General features: G+C 36.7%; 1 protein-coding gene across 7 annotated transcripts in view; it reads left to right on the top strand.

Annotated features, from left to right (window-relative positions):
- The window catches only part of pard3aa (par-3 family cell polarity regulator alpha, a), a 516,002-nt gene that overhangs the window by 333,632 nt on the left and 166,133 nt on the right, over positions 1 to 16,237 (top strand). For 4 of the 7 annotated variants that reach the window (XM_089125818.1, XM_089125816.1, XM_089125819.1 and 1 more), the window contains 3 exons: positions 862 to 1,048; positions 8,383 to 8,531; positions 10,469 to 10,513. In XM_089125818.1, the coding sequence (XP_088981944.1) occupies positions 862 to 1,048; positions 8,383 to 8,531; positions 10,469 to 10,513 (381 nt within the window). The remainder of the gene's footprint in view (positions 1 to 861; positions 1,049 to 8,382; positions 8,532 to 10,468; positions 10,514 to 16,237) is intronic. The other 3 variants (XM_089125821.1, XM_089125820.1, XM_089125817.1) reach the window with 1 other exon arrangement.

The raw sequence follows: 16,237 nt of genomic DNA, 5'->3' as shown, positions 1-16,237 counted from the left end.
CAAACGGTTCAAGCTCCAAAAGACAGATTCAGTGAAAACTGTTCAAAGGGCTTTAAACGATTCCAGACGTTGAATAAGGGTCTTATCAAGTGAAACGATCACTCATTTTAAAAATAAATAAAAAAGTTTAAGTTTTATAAGCTCAAATGCTCGCCTTGCTCTGTTCTGTGATGCGCGTTCGTGACTCTCATCAAACAGTCATCAAAACGAACAAATCTTTTGCCGAGTCAACTTGTTCATTTCGTTCGTTGAATGAACCAAATTACTCGAAAAAAGATTCGTTCATTTTGATGAACTAGTTCGAACAGGAGAGTCATGAAAGCGCGTCACGGAACAGAGCGAGACATGCATTTGAGCTTATAAAACTTAAACTTTGTTATTTATTTATTAAATGTGCGATCGTTTCGCTTGATAAGACCCTTATTCATCGTCTGATGTCATTTAAAGCCCTTTGAACAGTTTGAGACTGTCTTTTGGACCTTGAACCGTTTGGTTCCCATTGAAGTCCATTATATGGAGAAAAATCCTGGAATGTTTTCATCAAAAACCTTAATTTCTTTTCGACTGAAGAAAGAAAGACATGGACATCTTGGATGACATGGGGGTGAGTAAATTATCAGCAAAAGTTTTTTGGAAAGTGAACTACTCCTTTAAGAGGTGGATTCATTCGGGTACGACACCACTGAAGGCCTCGGGGTGAAGTGCGCTTGCCCGCCACTGGGTTTTAGTGACTTCTTTTATGGACAGTACAGTTTTCTCAAAGGCAGATTGTCCTGTAGATTATTGAAGCCCATCTCAAAAATAAACACACTTTTATTATTTTTTTCAGTGAGATGTTGACCTGTTCTCTCTCTCTCTCAGGTAACTTCCAGCTGTCCCCCACTGTGAATATGCCCCAGGATGACACCGTCATCATTGAAGATGATAGGCCACCTCTTCTTCCTGCCCACTTGTCTGACCAATCATCATCGAGCTCCCACGAAGACATGGGGTTTGTGACAGAAATGCCAGAATCCTGGCCCAAAGATGTCCAGATACAGGATGAAAGGTAATAATATCCCCTAACACACCATCATCCTGCCAATAATCGGTTTAAGTAAGCAAGCTGTGTATTTAAAAGGTGCACTCAGCAAATATATACACAGATACAAATATAATGGACGAATAAACATGAAATGGGTCATATCTCTTGTTTCCGCCACAGAATAAAACATTTTGAAAGATAATTGAGAGTTTATATCTTTATTTCTGAGAATTGTGAGATAAAAACTAGCAATTGTGAGTTTATAGTCCAATACTGTGTAAAAAAAGAATGACTTTTTTTATATCTCACAATTCTGACTTTATAACACACAATATGATAAAAAAAAGTTGCAATTACAAGCTCCCATACAGGTATATCAATTTCCTATTAAAAGTGGTTTTATTTTACATGCTACGTTGAGATCACATTTATTAAAATCCATAACCTTTGTTTTTGGATATTTATGCACGAATAATCAACCGAAATAACCATATTTTTATTATATATATAAATTCAATTTTTAATAGTAGAGTACTAAATTAAATGGAAAAAATACATTATAAAATCACCAATGTGAAATACAAAATAAACAAACTAATAAATAAATACATAAATAAATAAAGGCTGCAATTTCTATATATTTCTATATTTCTATATATTTTCTAGCACTAGAAAATGTAGTAATAGTTATGGGTTATAACTAGTCAAACGATTAATCGCATCCAAAATAAAAGTTTGTGTTTACATACTATATGTGGGTGCACTGTGTATAATTATTTTGTATATATATAAATACTCACACATGCATGTATATTTAAGAAAAAAAAAATATTTATATATAAAATATTTATTTATATAAATTATATATAAATCTATATACATGAAAATATTTCTTAAATATATACAAGCATGTGTGTGTATATATTATATTATATATTTATATATATATATATATATATATATATATATATATATACTGCCACTTCACTCCATGGGTGTGTGTGTGTGTGTGTGTGTGTGTGTGTGTGTGTGTAGTCTGCCACTTTACCGTATCGGTGTGTGAATGTGTTTTTGGCCATCATGAGAACCACTTCACTGTTTGGTACAAACCAGTACATTTAGCCCTGAATCCAGTTGTTTAATTCTTAAGCAAGTCCAGTGTGTGTGTGTGTGTGTGTGTTTGTGTGTGTGTGTGTGCACGTTAGGCCCAGTTCACGCTCCTCGGGCTAAAAGAGGTTCCTAAAGCAAGTGACTTGAGCAATTCATTTCTGTCCACTTTCAATCTCTCGCTCTCAGTCCCACGAGAAACCCTTTCCCACAAACCCTTTCAGTCTCTCTCTCTCTCTCTCTCTCTCTCTCTCTCTCTCTCTCTCTCTCTCAATGAATTATTTGACTCACTGTATGTTGCGTGTGTGTTATGTTTGTGAAAGTTGTGTAATTTTGTCATCATGGATTAAGGCCATGGCAGTGCTGTCATACTCTCTCTCTCACACACGCACACACGTACACACACGCATACACACTCTTCTAACCCCCCCCCCTCACACACACACACACACACACACTCAAACACTCAGCAGTAGTGTGTAGTGCAGCACTGCCTCGGGTTAGTCTGAATTATTCATGTCTGAGGGTCTTATAAGAACACAACTCTCTCTCTCTCTCTCTCTCTCTCTCTCTCTCTCTCTCTCTCTCTCTCTCTCTCTCTCTCTCTGTTACTCTCATGCAGATTTATGACTAAATTAATTTAGCAGAAGACACATATGTGTATCTCTCACTGATTAATGTCCTCGGCCGTACATTCATACAGCACACGTGTGTGTCCAAACATTGTGTCAGTTACTCGTCCACTGGAGGGAGCTACCACAGCAACCTCACATTATTAGACACACACACACACACGCACACACACAGAGAGTACAGGAGAGCATACTAACATACTACACCCACACAATAATAAAGGTTCCAAAAGGGGATTTTCAGAAACGCTTTGGTTTCCCCAAAGGACTTTTCAGTGAGTGGTTCTTAAAGGAGTAGTTCACTTAAAAAAACCTTTTGCTGATAATTTACTCACCCCCATGTCATCCAAGATGTCCATGTCTTTCTTTCTTCAGTCGAAAAGAAATTAAGGTTTTTGATGAAAACATTCCAGGATTTTCTCCATATAATGGACTTCAATGGGAACCAAACGGTTCAAGGTCCAAAAGACAGTTTCAGTGCAAACTGTTCAAAGGGGTGAGTAAATTAACAGCAAAAGTTTTTTTTTTTTAAGTGAACTACTCCTTTAAAAGATGAAAAATGCGAAGAACATTTCATTAATCTAAAGAACCTTCACTTCCTTTTGTGCAATGGAAAGCTTCTTCACGTTTTTATACAGCATACATATACTTTCGGCTTTAAAGGTTCTATATGAAGCGTCTGATAAACCCTTGAATGTTATATATATATATATATCGTTCGTGTGGTGAAGGATGTCCTCTCGCAGGAGTTTGCACGCGCACAGAAGCGTATCTCTCTGAAACACATTAGTAGGGCTACTCTCAAGACAAATGGCTCTTTAGCCCGGGCCAACCCATAAACATTAATAAACTGACCCAGTTATTGCAAAACCAGAAGCAGCCATTCGAGTGAGCGTGCATGTGTGTATCCAGTGCCTCAGTGTGATAATGATCTTTAAATAAAGTATAATGCTTGCTCGAGTTGTGTTAGTGAATGCATGTTTAGAGCGATCAGTCCACTACAGTCCGGTCACCCATGGTGGGGAATCTCACCAATATGATGAAGCACATATCTGACTCGTTGGTTCTTCAAACGTCTGTTGTTCTGGTGATGTGTGTTTAAAGGCAGCTGGTCGTGGTCATTAGTCCTGTCGGGCCAGGGTTAATTGGACGCTGCTCTAATGGTTATTTGAGTGTGTGTGTGTGTGGATAGTGTGCTTGTGTTCAGTAGCCTGGTGCACATCAAAGTTTTTCTGATTTAACTTGTGTTAAGAACTTGATTTGCACGCATTATGAGTGTGTGTGGCACAAGAACAAGAACTGCTTGTGTTGAGATCCTCGTAAAGCCTTTTGTCTCATGTGTGGGTTTTGTGTTGATATGTTGCCGTGTGCTCGACTCTTTTAATTACACATTCTCCCCAAATGCTAATGGATCCCTGTTGGATATGAATATTAAGATTGCACAGCGGTGCGCTGTTGTTCCAGCATGTTCAGCATATTGCTCAACCGTAGTGTGTGTGTGTCTGTACTGTACACCTCCCAGATGTGTTTCACACTCAGCCCTCCAGAGTTTTCACCACACTGAGGGTCATATTCATCTCAGAAGTCTTTATGCTTGTAACATCTACACACACACACACACACACACACACAAACACACATACCCGTGACTTTAATAGACATAATGATTTTTTTATATTGTACAAACTGTATAGTCTCTCCCCAACCCGTTACACAAAACTTTCTGCATTTTCACACACACACTAAGTAATAAATTAACATTATCTCATTGTTTACCAACCCTCATGTCGTTCCAAACTGTTTGACTTGCTGTCTATCAAAAAAAAAAAAACATATATATATATATATATATACACATTCTATATAGATATAGATATAGATATAGTCAAACGATTAATCGCATCCAAAATAAAAGTTTGTGTTTACAAAAAATATGTGGGTGAACTGTGTATAATTATTTTGTGTGTGTGTGTGTATATATATATATATATATATATATATATATATATATACACACATGCATGTATATTTAAGAAAAAAATATTATTTACATATAAAATATTTATATTTATATATATTATAAATTATATATAAATCTATATACAGTATATACATGAAAATATTTCTTAAATATATACAAGCATGTGTGTCTGTGTATAAATATATATATATATATATATATATATATATATATATATATATATATATATATATATATAAAATAATTATACACAGTGCACCCACACATTTTATGTAAACACAAACTTTTATTTTGGATGTGATTAATATTTTGATATATATATATATATATATGACCAAAACCCTCCATAAATTTATCATTAAAATGAACTAAAAAGAAATACAACACCTGAAGATTTGCAATGTTATGCACAAGTTTTATGAACTACAATTATGCCAATTCTGTAGTTTTTCTGTTCTCAAAAAAAAAAAAATGAATATCCTCGTTGGTTGTACGTACATTAGTGTTGTGTTTCACTGAATAACGGTGGAATTAAGCAACATTGAAATAAAATAATAATAATAAAACATAAAAAAAATATTAAATGAACAATTTGACCTGAATAAGCTGTAAGCAAACACATCTCTGTGAGACTAGTGTGTGTGAGTCAGCCAGTAGTTGTAGTGTTTAATATGCTAGAAGACAGAACAAACATAATTAAACAGGGTTTGAGCGAGTCTGTGGAGAATACATTGACCTTATCTTCAGGATAGGGTCCTCTCTCGTTCATCCAGTCGATATGTGCTGGACAGCATCTCATAAACATCATAACACCACAATCAATACCAGCAACACACACATCCAGCCTCTAATCAAACACGACCGACACACGTCTACATGTCAGAGAGCTTCCGCTGGCCGTCTCATCACAGGTCGTTATTATTTTGTACGGGATTATTGGACGGTCTCCATCCTCTGAACTCTCTCTGTTAGCGTGCGTTAAGTTGTTTGGATTCTTTAAACCTCATTCAGTTCTCAAAGTGAATAACGAACAGCAAGAAACTCTCTCCCAGTAAAAGGATTCGTGACTTAAAACAGTAAAGAGGAAAGTGAGCGGGATGCTGTGAAGGAGGAGGTTCACAGGAGTGTGTTTTGACACATCTGAATCCCACTGAAGGTTGAGATGCCTCCGCTTCTGTTCGTGTACGGCGAGGGCATGTTCGTGAGAACGCTGCGTTTTAAACTTTTGTGAAGTGAAGATATTGTGAAGTTACACAAACTGATTTGCATTATTATTTGACAATTTAAGACGAATAAATGGATCAAAAATGTGTTTCTACAGTGGCATCAGTAACCAAACGCTTTGCTTTTGCATCCATTCCACGCCTTTAAAGGGTTAATTTTTGGTATGTTTTATCTTACCTCAAGGGCATCCAAGATAGGGGTCTTTGTCACAGTATTTTCAATTTTGACATTTTTAGGTCAAACCGTTGTTGTCAATCAGTCATACACTGGAGGCTAAGGGGTCCACCAAAGAGCATGCACAGAGAAGTGCAAATTAAACATGATTCAGTGACTCGTAAATGTAAGTACACATTGATGGCCTAAGACACGAAACGAGCGGTTTGTGTGAGAAAACGAATATTATTTATATCGTTTTACCTCTTGTAACCACAGCCGGAAGTGATCTCTCGCGCGGTTGGAAAGAAAATCAACGTTGTTTGTTGATATGTATCGAAATTGTCTTCCATTGTGATTTCCTGTATATCTAAATATGTTTAGATCTTCACAGTAAAGGATAACACTTCTGAAATCTCTGTGTAAACAATGAGTGACGTACACACGCGAGAGATCACTTCCGGTGCTTGCACAGACCGAAGCGCCCGCGGCCTCAGATCAGTTGGACGTGGCTGTGGTTAGAAGAGGTAAAAACGATATAAATACTGTTCGTTTTCTCACACAAACCGCTCGTTTCGTGTCTTAGGCCATCAATGTGTACTTACATTTACGAGTCATTAAATCATGTTTAATTTGGACTTCTCTGTGCATGCTCTTTGAGGTGGTGACCATAGACCTCCATTATATGACTGACAGACTCAAACGGTTTGACCTAAAAATATCAAAATTGAAAATACTGCGGAAACAAACACACCTACATCTTGGATGCCCTTGAGGTAAGATAAAACATTTCAAAAATTAATTTCAAAGTGAACTATCCCTTTAATAACTACTAGAATATTTCAGCTTTAAGTGTTTCATTTGTGTAGTCGCTCTCTGGTGTCCTTGTTGGACACACTCTCACTCAGTTTCAGACTATGTTCAGTTTGGAAACACTTGATTTCGCTGTCCAGATCTGCGATGTGTCCTCATTTCCTCTCAGGGACACAGTGTGCGCATGTTTGTTATGAAGTAAGAAGGAATAGGGGATGAATAATGCATCATTGGTGTGTTTGTCCTCGTGTCAGTGATTCGGGAGCGAGTGAGTGTGTGTTGTTACTGTAGTGAGTCATGGAGGTCTAATCCAAGGTCTTGTTCATTGTTTAGACTGGAGACTCGAGGATGGAGGATAAGTGTGTCTCACTCACACACACTGAACTGAGTTTAGTGGAGGAGATCCGGGTCTATCTATCTATCTATCTATCTATCTATCTATCTATCTATCTATCTATCTATCTATCTATCTATCTATCTATCTATCTATCTATCTATCTATCTATCTATCTATCTATCTATCTATCTATCTATCTATCTATCTATCTATCCATCTATCTATCTATCTATCTATCTATCTATCCATCTATCCATCTATCCATCCATCTATCCATCTATCCATCCATCTATCCATCTATCCATCTATCCATCCATCTATCCATCTATCCATCTATCCATCTATCCATCTATCCATCCATCTATCCATCTATCCATCTATCTATCTATCTATCCATCCATCCATCCATCCATCCATCCATCCATCCATCCATCCATCCATCCATCCATCCATCCATCTATCTATCTATCTATCTATCTATCTATCTATCTATCTATCTATCTATCTATCTATCTATCTATCTATCTATCTATCTGTCTATCTGTCTGTCTGTCTGTCTCTGTCTGTCTCTATATCTATCTATCTATCTATCTATCTATCTATCTATCTATCTATCTATCTATCTATCTATCTATCTGTCTGTCTGTCTGTCTGTCTGTCTCTATCTATCTATCTATCTATCTATCTATCTATCTATCTATCTATCTATCTATCTATCTATCTATCTATCTATCTATCTATCTATCTATCTATCTATCTATCTATCTATCTATCTATCTATCTATCTATCTGTCTGTCTGTCTGTCTGTCTGTCTGTCTGTCTGTCTATCTATCTAAATTTTAAATTAACAATTTTAGGCACTTCATTCATTCATTCATTTTGGTTTTAGTAACCCATTAAAAAGATCATGTTATTTATCTATTTATAAAAGTAAAAAAACAAAACAATGTGAGGTGATATTTTTATATGTATTTATACTTGTTTTCCATTGTTTCCTGATACATTTTATATAAATCATTTATATAATAATATTTTAGAAGTATCGTTCATATTGTATAATAAATAATCCCAATAAAATGAATAAGCGTTCTCCCTGTCCCCGTCCCTCAGCTCTCTCAGTCCCGACGCAGACGTGGATGTCCAGTTCCAGAGGGAAGGCTTCGCCCGGCAGAGCATGTCGGAGAAGAGGACCAAACAGTTCGACGATGCTTCTCAACTGGACATGATCAAGAGCCGCAAGTCCAAGAGTATGGACCTAGGTAACACACACACTCAATCCCACACCAGTCCCTTGCCTTGCTCCTGTTCCTTCGCTATCGAGCCGTGCGGTTTTCCAGCTGGGGTGCGAATGCAAGCGCGTCGAGTACAGAGAGTCGTAGGCTAAAACATAAAACATGCATTCATGATGACATGAAGTTCAAAACTGACTGCTGTGTCCTAACTAATATATGTGTCCGAGGACCTGTTTGCTCTGAGGTTTGTCGGGACTCAAGGACAGGTCAGGGTTGTTGAGAGCGTGGAGTCGATCTCAGGAGACACACAGTCTCTGCCGCACGAACGCACGGCTAATCGAAGGAGATAAAACATCTCTTTCATCGTCCACCTCCTCTCCTTTATCCTTACTCAACATCAAGACCACAGCCTCCTGAGACCAACGCCGCGCTCAGGCCAAAAACACCAGACACCCGAGACCTCACACACTCCCTCTTTGCACTTCAGTAGCACAAGTGAAATGGCTGGAAGAAGATAAAGCACTTAGAAAATGAGCGAGTGAGGAAAAGGAAAGAAGCAGCAGATTTTAGACCTATTTCAGTGCCTCGTCAAGGGTTAACCGAGTTACACAAGGGATATGCATCAAAATTAAATGATTTGAGTTGGGGTGAATTAAACATATCTGTTTTGGGTCTTCAAATGTTGACACTCAGAACCACTAATATACCAGTGATAACCACTAATATAATGCCTGGACACCTGTGAGATCTACTGTATTTACATTTGATTAAAAGTAATAATAAAAAAGAGTCGATATATTTGTATATTATACATTTATAAATGATAATATAATACATCATGATTATGAATAAGTTATTCGAAAGTGTTGTGTCAAAAAAATCTGTAAAAAGTCTTGTCAAAATTGTGTCAGTATATATATACATATATGAAAAGTGACAGTAAAAAGTTAACATTTATAATGTTACAAAATATTTCTATTTCAAATAAATATAGTTTTTTTTTAAGAACTTTCTATTCATCAAAGAATCCTGAAAATTAAAATGTATGACGGTTTCCACTAAAAATATGAATCTGTTTTTAACACTGATGATAATCATAACTGTTTGTTGAGCATCAGATCATCATATTAGAGTGATTACTGAAGGATCATGTGACACTGAAATTACACTTTACTATATATTCACATTGAAAATAGTTATTTTAAATTAATAATAATATTATTAATTTGTTAGTGCTTTTCTAGGTACTCAAATTGCAATCATAGTAATAATATTTTACTGATCCGAATGGCTTTAACAAGATCATTAAATGTTCTGTGAAAGTAGCGCGTTTATTTCCCAGTTTAAAGGCAGTTTCATCTTTTTATGAAATCCATTTGGACCAGAACAGATGTGTCCTGATGTTACTGGCCATTTCAAAGCACGTTTCAATTCCACCAAATCTCCTGTGCTTCGTTCTTATGAGCCATTTTCTTCAAATGGCATCTCTGCCTTCAGGTTGAGTAGATATGTTTGGCCGGCGCCGGCTTCTAGAAGAATACAATCTGTGGCAACGGTATAAAAGCTGATGTTTGAGAGCCATCATTAGGAAAATTACAGAAAAAAATACTAATAATTCAGACTTCATGGTTTGATTTTCGACCGTATGCATGGTAAGACAAAAAGGAATTGGTTAGGCCTGGTTCATCGAGCTAAAATCCCCTAACACAGTATCACTGGCCAACGCTTTTGAATGTTAGACATCACATATTGCATGCTAATGCACTCAGTTCTCTCTCTCTCTTTCTCGCCTCATGGGTTATCCCACTTTGACTGTCTCACTTTCACCTGATGATTTGCATGCCTCTCGGCTTGGCCTTTGCAAATGTCAAGTAACATCCGTACTGGAATGGATTGGTGCATGGGTCTGGGAATGGTGAATGTCTTGAATTAACCAATCACAATTCTTTATGCCTCCCTAACAGTAGCCGACGAGTTTAACCCCACTCCCCGCAAAGAGAGGACCGAAGGTAAGGCAACCAATCAGGGACACTCTCCACACTAACCTCATAAGCAGACTGCACCTCTGTGTGTTTGGGCATGCTCATTTACGGACATTTGGTGGATTTTTTAAAAGATTTTTAGACAAATCTATGCTCTGTTGGAAAACCTAGTGAGCTTCCAGACGCAGAATTATGTTGCCGCCATTAAACTAGCATAATGTGTATCCTTTGTGCAGAAAATACTCCCAGAATGCATCGCGAGTATAAGATTGAAAATTGTTGGCTATAATTATAATAATTCAAGATTCCCAAACAGTCTTACCCCGAAATTGTGTTAGCTTAGCAACATGCTAACATCAAACTCTATTATAATATGTCTACTAGTTATATTTATATTAGATACTGAATGGTATAGAAACATTTGTAATCACATTTTACGTTTTAATCTAAAAAAGGAAAACTTTAACATATCTACTGTGTCTACTTAGCTTAGCAACATGCTAATGTCAAACTCTTAGAATCAAGTACGAAAAATGTAGATAACGAATAGGCTATAAATAGTTCATCACATACTGAAAATATTATAAAAAAATTGTTTTAAGTTTCAGCCTAATTAAACAGTTAACAGAACTTATGCATTTAGCTTAGCAACTTGCTAACTTGTATAATAGTGTATTACAATAGTTTATATGATATTTTATTACAATCAAATGAGCGAAATGTAGACAACAGTTATACGTTTTAATTGTATACGCAATAGTATAGGAAAAAACATCACAGTTCAGTCCAAGATGGAAACATTTGTTCACTGTTGTGCCTTTAGCTTAGCAATATGCTAATGTCAAACTTATTACAACAAGTTTAGAGATATGTAGACAACAGGTTTAATTTTATGTCTAATTAAAAAGTCAATTTTTCACAATATTTATTTCCCTGCTGGAAAAACAAAACAAAAAACAGATAAAACCCAATTCAGCTGTTTGGCTAGTCTTAGCTGGTTTAAGCTGGTCTTCCAGCTGGGTTTGGCTGGTCTTTAAGCTGGTGTAAGTCCAGAAAATACTCCTAGAATGCATTGCGAGTATAATATAGAAAATTGTTGGCTGTAATTATAATAATTCAGTCAATCATCTTTTTTTTTAAAGATTCCCAAGCAGTCTTACCCTGAAATTGTGTTAGCTTAGCTTAGCAACATGCTAACATCAAACTCTATTATAATATGTCCAGGAAAATGTGTACTAGTTATATTTACATTAGATACTGAATGGTATAGAAACATTTGTAATCACATTTTATGTTTTAATCTAAAAAAGAACAACTTTACCTTATCTACTGTGTCTACTTAGCCTAGCAACATGCTAATGTCAAACTCTTAGAATCAAGTATACGAAAAATGTAGATAACAAATAGACTGTAAATAGTTAATTACATGGCGAATATTATTAAAAAAAACATTGTTTTAAGTTCCAGCCTAATTAAACAGTTAACGTAACTTATGCCTTTAGCTTAGCAACATGCTAACTTTTATAACAATAGTTTATATAATAGTTTATTACAATCAATTGAGCGAAATGTAGACAACAGTTATAATTTGTAATTGTATACTCAATAGGATAGAAAAATCATCACAGTTCAGTCCAAGATGGAAACATTTGTTCACAGTTGTGGGTTTAGCTTAGCAATATGCTAATTTAAAACGTATTACAAGTAATATACAAGAACATATACAAGAAATGTAGACAACAGTTTTAATTGTTTGTCTAATTAAAAAGTCAATTTTTCCCAATATTTATTTCCTTGCTGGAAAAAAACAAAACAACAAACAGATAAAACCAGCTTCGGCTGGTCTTAGCTGGCTTAAGCTGGTCTCCCAGCCTGGTTAAGCTGGGTTTAGCTGGTCTTTAAGCTGGTCTAAGTCCATCCTGGTCAGCTAAAAGTGTCCAAAACCCCTTTGAAACCAGCCTGTGAGACCAGCTTAAACCAGCCAGATGGAGTTATAATATTTAATTAGATTGCATAGTATATATATATATATATATATATATATATATATAAAATACATTTAGACATCAAACCAATGTGTGTTTTGTATGGTTAGCATTATTTTCTGCGGTGTGGAGATGAGATGTCTGTTTAGGCAGTAGACAGCAAGGCGGCTCAATAGGTTTTGGAACAAAGCCAAAGTACCCTTTCACATGAGAAATGAACACTGCAAGACCACCAGTCATGGTGGAAATGAGTCCAGCAACAAGTTTAATCTGTGTTTGGAAAAATCCTTCAAAACCGCCCGCCTTTGACTTCACGACTCTCCTATCTGGTGTTAACTGTTAGGAATCAATCTAACTAAACGACCGTGTGCGTTGTGCTCGTTAAGGAAGTCATTTGAAGTAATTGCTATCAAATCAGAGAGGGTGTTGCTTTCTTCTTTCCCATTGAAATGAAGTGCCCTGGTGTTAAATAAACGTTTTGGCAACTACTTTTTTTGGAAAACGAAGCGGACTGCCTGTTCTCGAGGGAGTAGATGGAAGAAAACATTAATTATGCCGAGAAGCTCTCGAATGGGAAAAGAAACGGAGGTGTGTGTGTGTGTGAATGCGTGAGTGTGTGCTGGAATTCTGTTTGAAAGAAAGAGCCTCAATGTCAGATGGGCCTGTTTGGCTTACTGCAATTAATCCATCAATGTCAAGCGTCTGGAGAAGCGAGCTGTAGTTCAGCGAACGTATGCGTGCCGTGTGGAGAACTAGAGATGCATGGAGACCGGAGGTTCTGTGTTCAGAGTCATGTTATGTCGAGAATTCATCCTGTCAAAGAGTCAAAGCTTTTCTGTGGTAATGTCAACATGAAATGTCCGCAACCCGATTTATTTCCAAGAAATAACATGTCAGAAATTGAAGGAGGGAATTGAATGGATAGTGAAAAATTTGGAGTTGCATAACGTTACTAGTCATGTGTCCACTTATTTTTTTCCATTCCACTGTGCTAATTTTCATTTTTTTTCAATGTAAACATGCAAAGGACTTGCATGGCCGTTGCGCTCGCGTCTTTTGGGCTAGTTTACTCCTTCAATGTGTGTCCTTTCAAGCTGATGTAAAGAAAACGTTGATAATATATATTAACATGTTTATTTAATTACATTTAGTTTACTTGCGGCAGTAAATTTCTCCCGAATTTACCAAGGAGTTAGCATTCCAGCGCGTCATGCCACGCTCCGTCTGTTTACCGTCTGTCTGAGAGCCTAAGTCCCTCCCCTTCCGGTCGACCACCATGGGACCTTATTTTGTAAAAATATTGTAATGGCGAGAGACAACTAATATTTTGATCTCGTTTGAATTGTGCCCTGAATTACACATATGATGTTTGTCAATTTAAAAGATACATTTTAAAGTAAAGAAAGTCACAGTTTGATGTGAAACCGCTGAGGTATGAGACTGTGAAAATACGTAATTACAAAGACTACAAATCCCAAAAGCACACATTTTCTCTCAATGAATGAGGTTAACTGAACTGATGCTAATGTCTGTCATTGTTTATAGACTTACGTCACGTTCGTAACGTTACGCCGTCATGCCTGGGTGTTTTGTACCAGACTGTACACACATGAGCAGCGGATCTTGCTAGTTGTTTCGCTTCTCGGGAAATGTAGTTCATTGAGCGATTTTCACATAAAACTAAATGTTACTCTTCTCTTTTATGACAAACTGTGACGTTTTTGACTTTCAGAATTATCTTTTAAATTGACAAACATCATATGTGTAATTCAGGGCACAGTTCAGACGGAATAAAAAGATAAGTTGTCTCTCGCCATTGACTACCATACATATTTTTTTCCGAAATAAGGTCCCATGATCCGGAAGCGGAGGGGCGGGACTTAGGCTCTCTATCGATGGAAAGCTCTGAATCTCGTGTACAACGCTGTGTAACCCAAATATGGGCAGTAACCAATCGTGAATGTCCAAAGGGCGATCTAAAACTAATGACGAAATCTCATTGGCTACTGCTGGTTTCTGCGAACGTGATTCGCTCAGTCGTATCACGTGGTGCACTCTGCCAATGTTAATTCATTGATTTACTGCAGTTGTAGGCCTTATATGCCTGCCATGTTATTAAATAATCAGTTTCATGAGCTTGAAATATTATATATTATTATTACTAAGGGCCTGCGGATTTTATTCCGTTTTTGAGCAATTTTTTTCCAATAGAAATGTATTAAATTCCCTACTTAAATCTTTGAATGCCTTTTTCTCAAAATTATAATTTTTTTTTTGTCATTCTCCAGTAGAAACATCTCAGCCTATGTAGCACATATGTACATCAAACTCTCCAGTTATACACTTAGCAGTTTTCTGAAGATATTTTCAGAGGGATTTGTTTATAAATTATTCCTGGCATGATTTATGTGACATTTTATGGCGAAAATCAATTTTTTAAAGGCTATGGACAGTATATTTTGATTTCCCAGGTAATGAAAGCATATATCCTGAAATCCCTCTGAACTTTTGTGTGTAAACAAAATGAAAAAAGAATTTTGCACCTGGCTTTATCATATGTTCAGATCTATCTACCGGAAATATATGCAAAATTGTGCATATTTAATGAGATCATGCCTAATTTGCATAATTAAACATACAAATTTCAAAAACTTATTATATATTTTTATGTATATATACGTGTGTAAGTAATCGACTGAGGAAGTTTCATGGTGATAACTATTATTTAATAATTTTACTCTATTCACCTGTAGTGTCTCGCCTTAAGTGCTCAGTTCTTAAAAAAATAAAAATAAAACCTTAGTGTGAAGAACATTTTAACTATCCAAATAACCTTTTTTCCATTATAAAGGAGTGTTGCAATGTTTAAAGTTCAGGGAAGAAGGATTTGGGAACCAGCAAACATTCAATCCAAAAATAAACTAACAACAAAACCGAAGTACAGTGGCGGCCCTTCATAGACGACCGCCGCATATAAACATGACACTAACTCACTCAACCAGGCCCCGCCCCTTTATTCTGCGTATGAATTATTCAAATGAGGAATATTGTGGCGTGTTCGTTCCCGAAAGAAACTTAAATCTACAACGGAGGCGTTTCAGGAGTTGAGAAACACTGACACTGATGTAGAGGATACGTTTTTTCATCCTCAAACTGCCCCATTACACACTAAAGAAAGATGAACATGAGATAAAGCAGTTTCAAAGTCACCACATTCTCCACACGCGTCGTGTCTGGAAGTGACAGTGAAGGATGTTTCATGACTCAGCAGAAATATGAATGTGACTCAGCAGATTCTGAGCATCGCTGATGTCATTAATGAAAATGTAATGACTGACCGGCTTGTGGCATTAGAAGTTAATTAGGACAGATGTAAAGGAGCAAGGGACAAACCCGGACATCTCTGGTCCACTAATGATCCCGGACACGCGGGAATGGAGGGTCTGTAACCCCAAGACTCCCTCAATCTTCACGGACACACCGGGACAAAGCCTCCTCGCCGCTGCTGAGCTATTTCAAGCCTAATAACCCTTTTAACGTAATGCATAAAACTGCAGATAGCTGAATAAATTACATGCGATGGATCGTGCTTTCATACGCAAATGCTGGCCTGTGTTACCTTGAGTATCATTAATGAGAATATTGCCGGTCATCTGAACAATGTCACGACCACAGCACTCGTACCAATCCACCGCAGGTTATTTAAAGCTTAAATGATGCTTTCTTTTAGCATTTAATGGTAATCCCTCTCAACCGCTCGAGTGCT

This window comes from Pimephales promelas, chromosome 22 (genome assembly GCF_988280905.1).
Source record: "Pimephales promelas chromosome 22, fPimPro1.hap1.1, whole genome shotgun sequence".
NCBI lineage: Eukaryota > Metazoa > Chordata > Actinopteri > Cypriniformes > Leuciscidae > Pimephales > Pimephales promelas.
The sequence above is the reverse complement of the archived record's forward strand: the minus strand, read 5'-3'. Positions and strand labels throughout refer to the sequence as shown.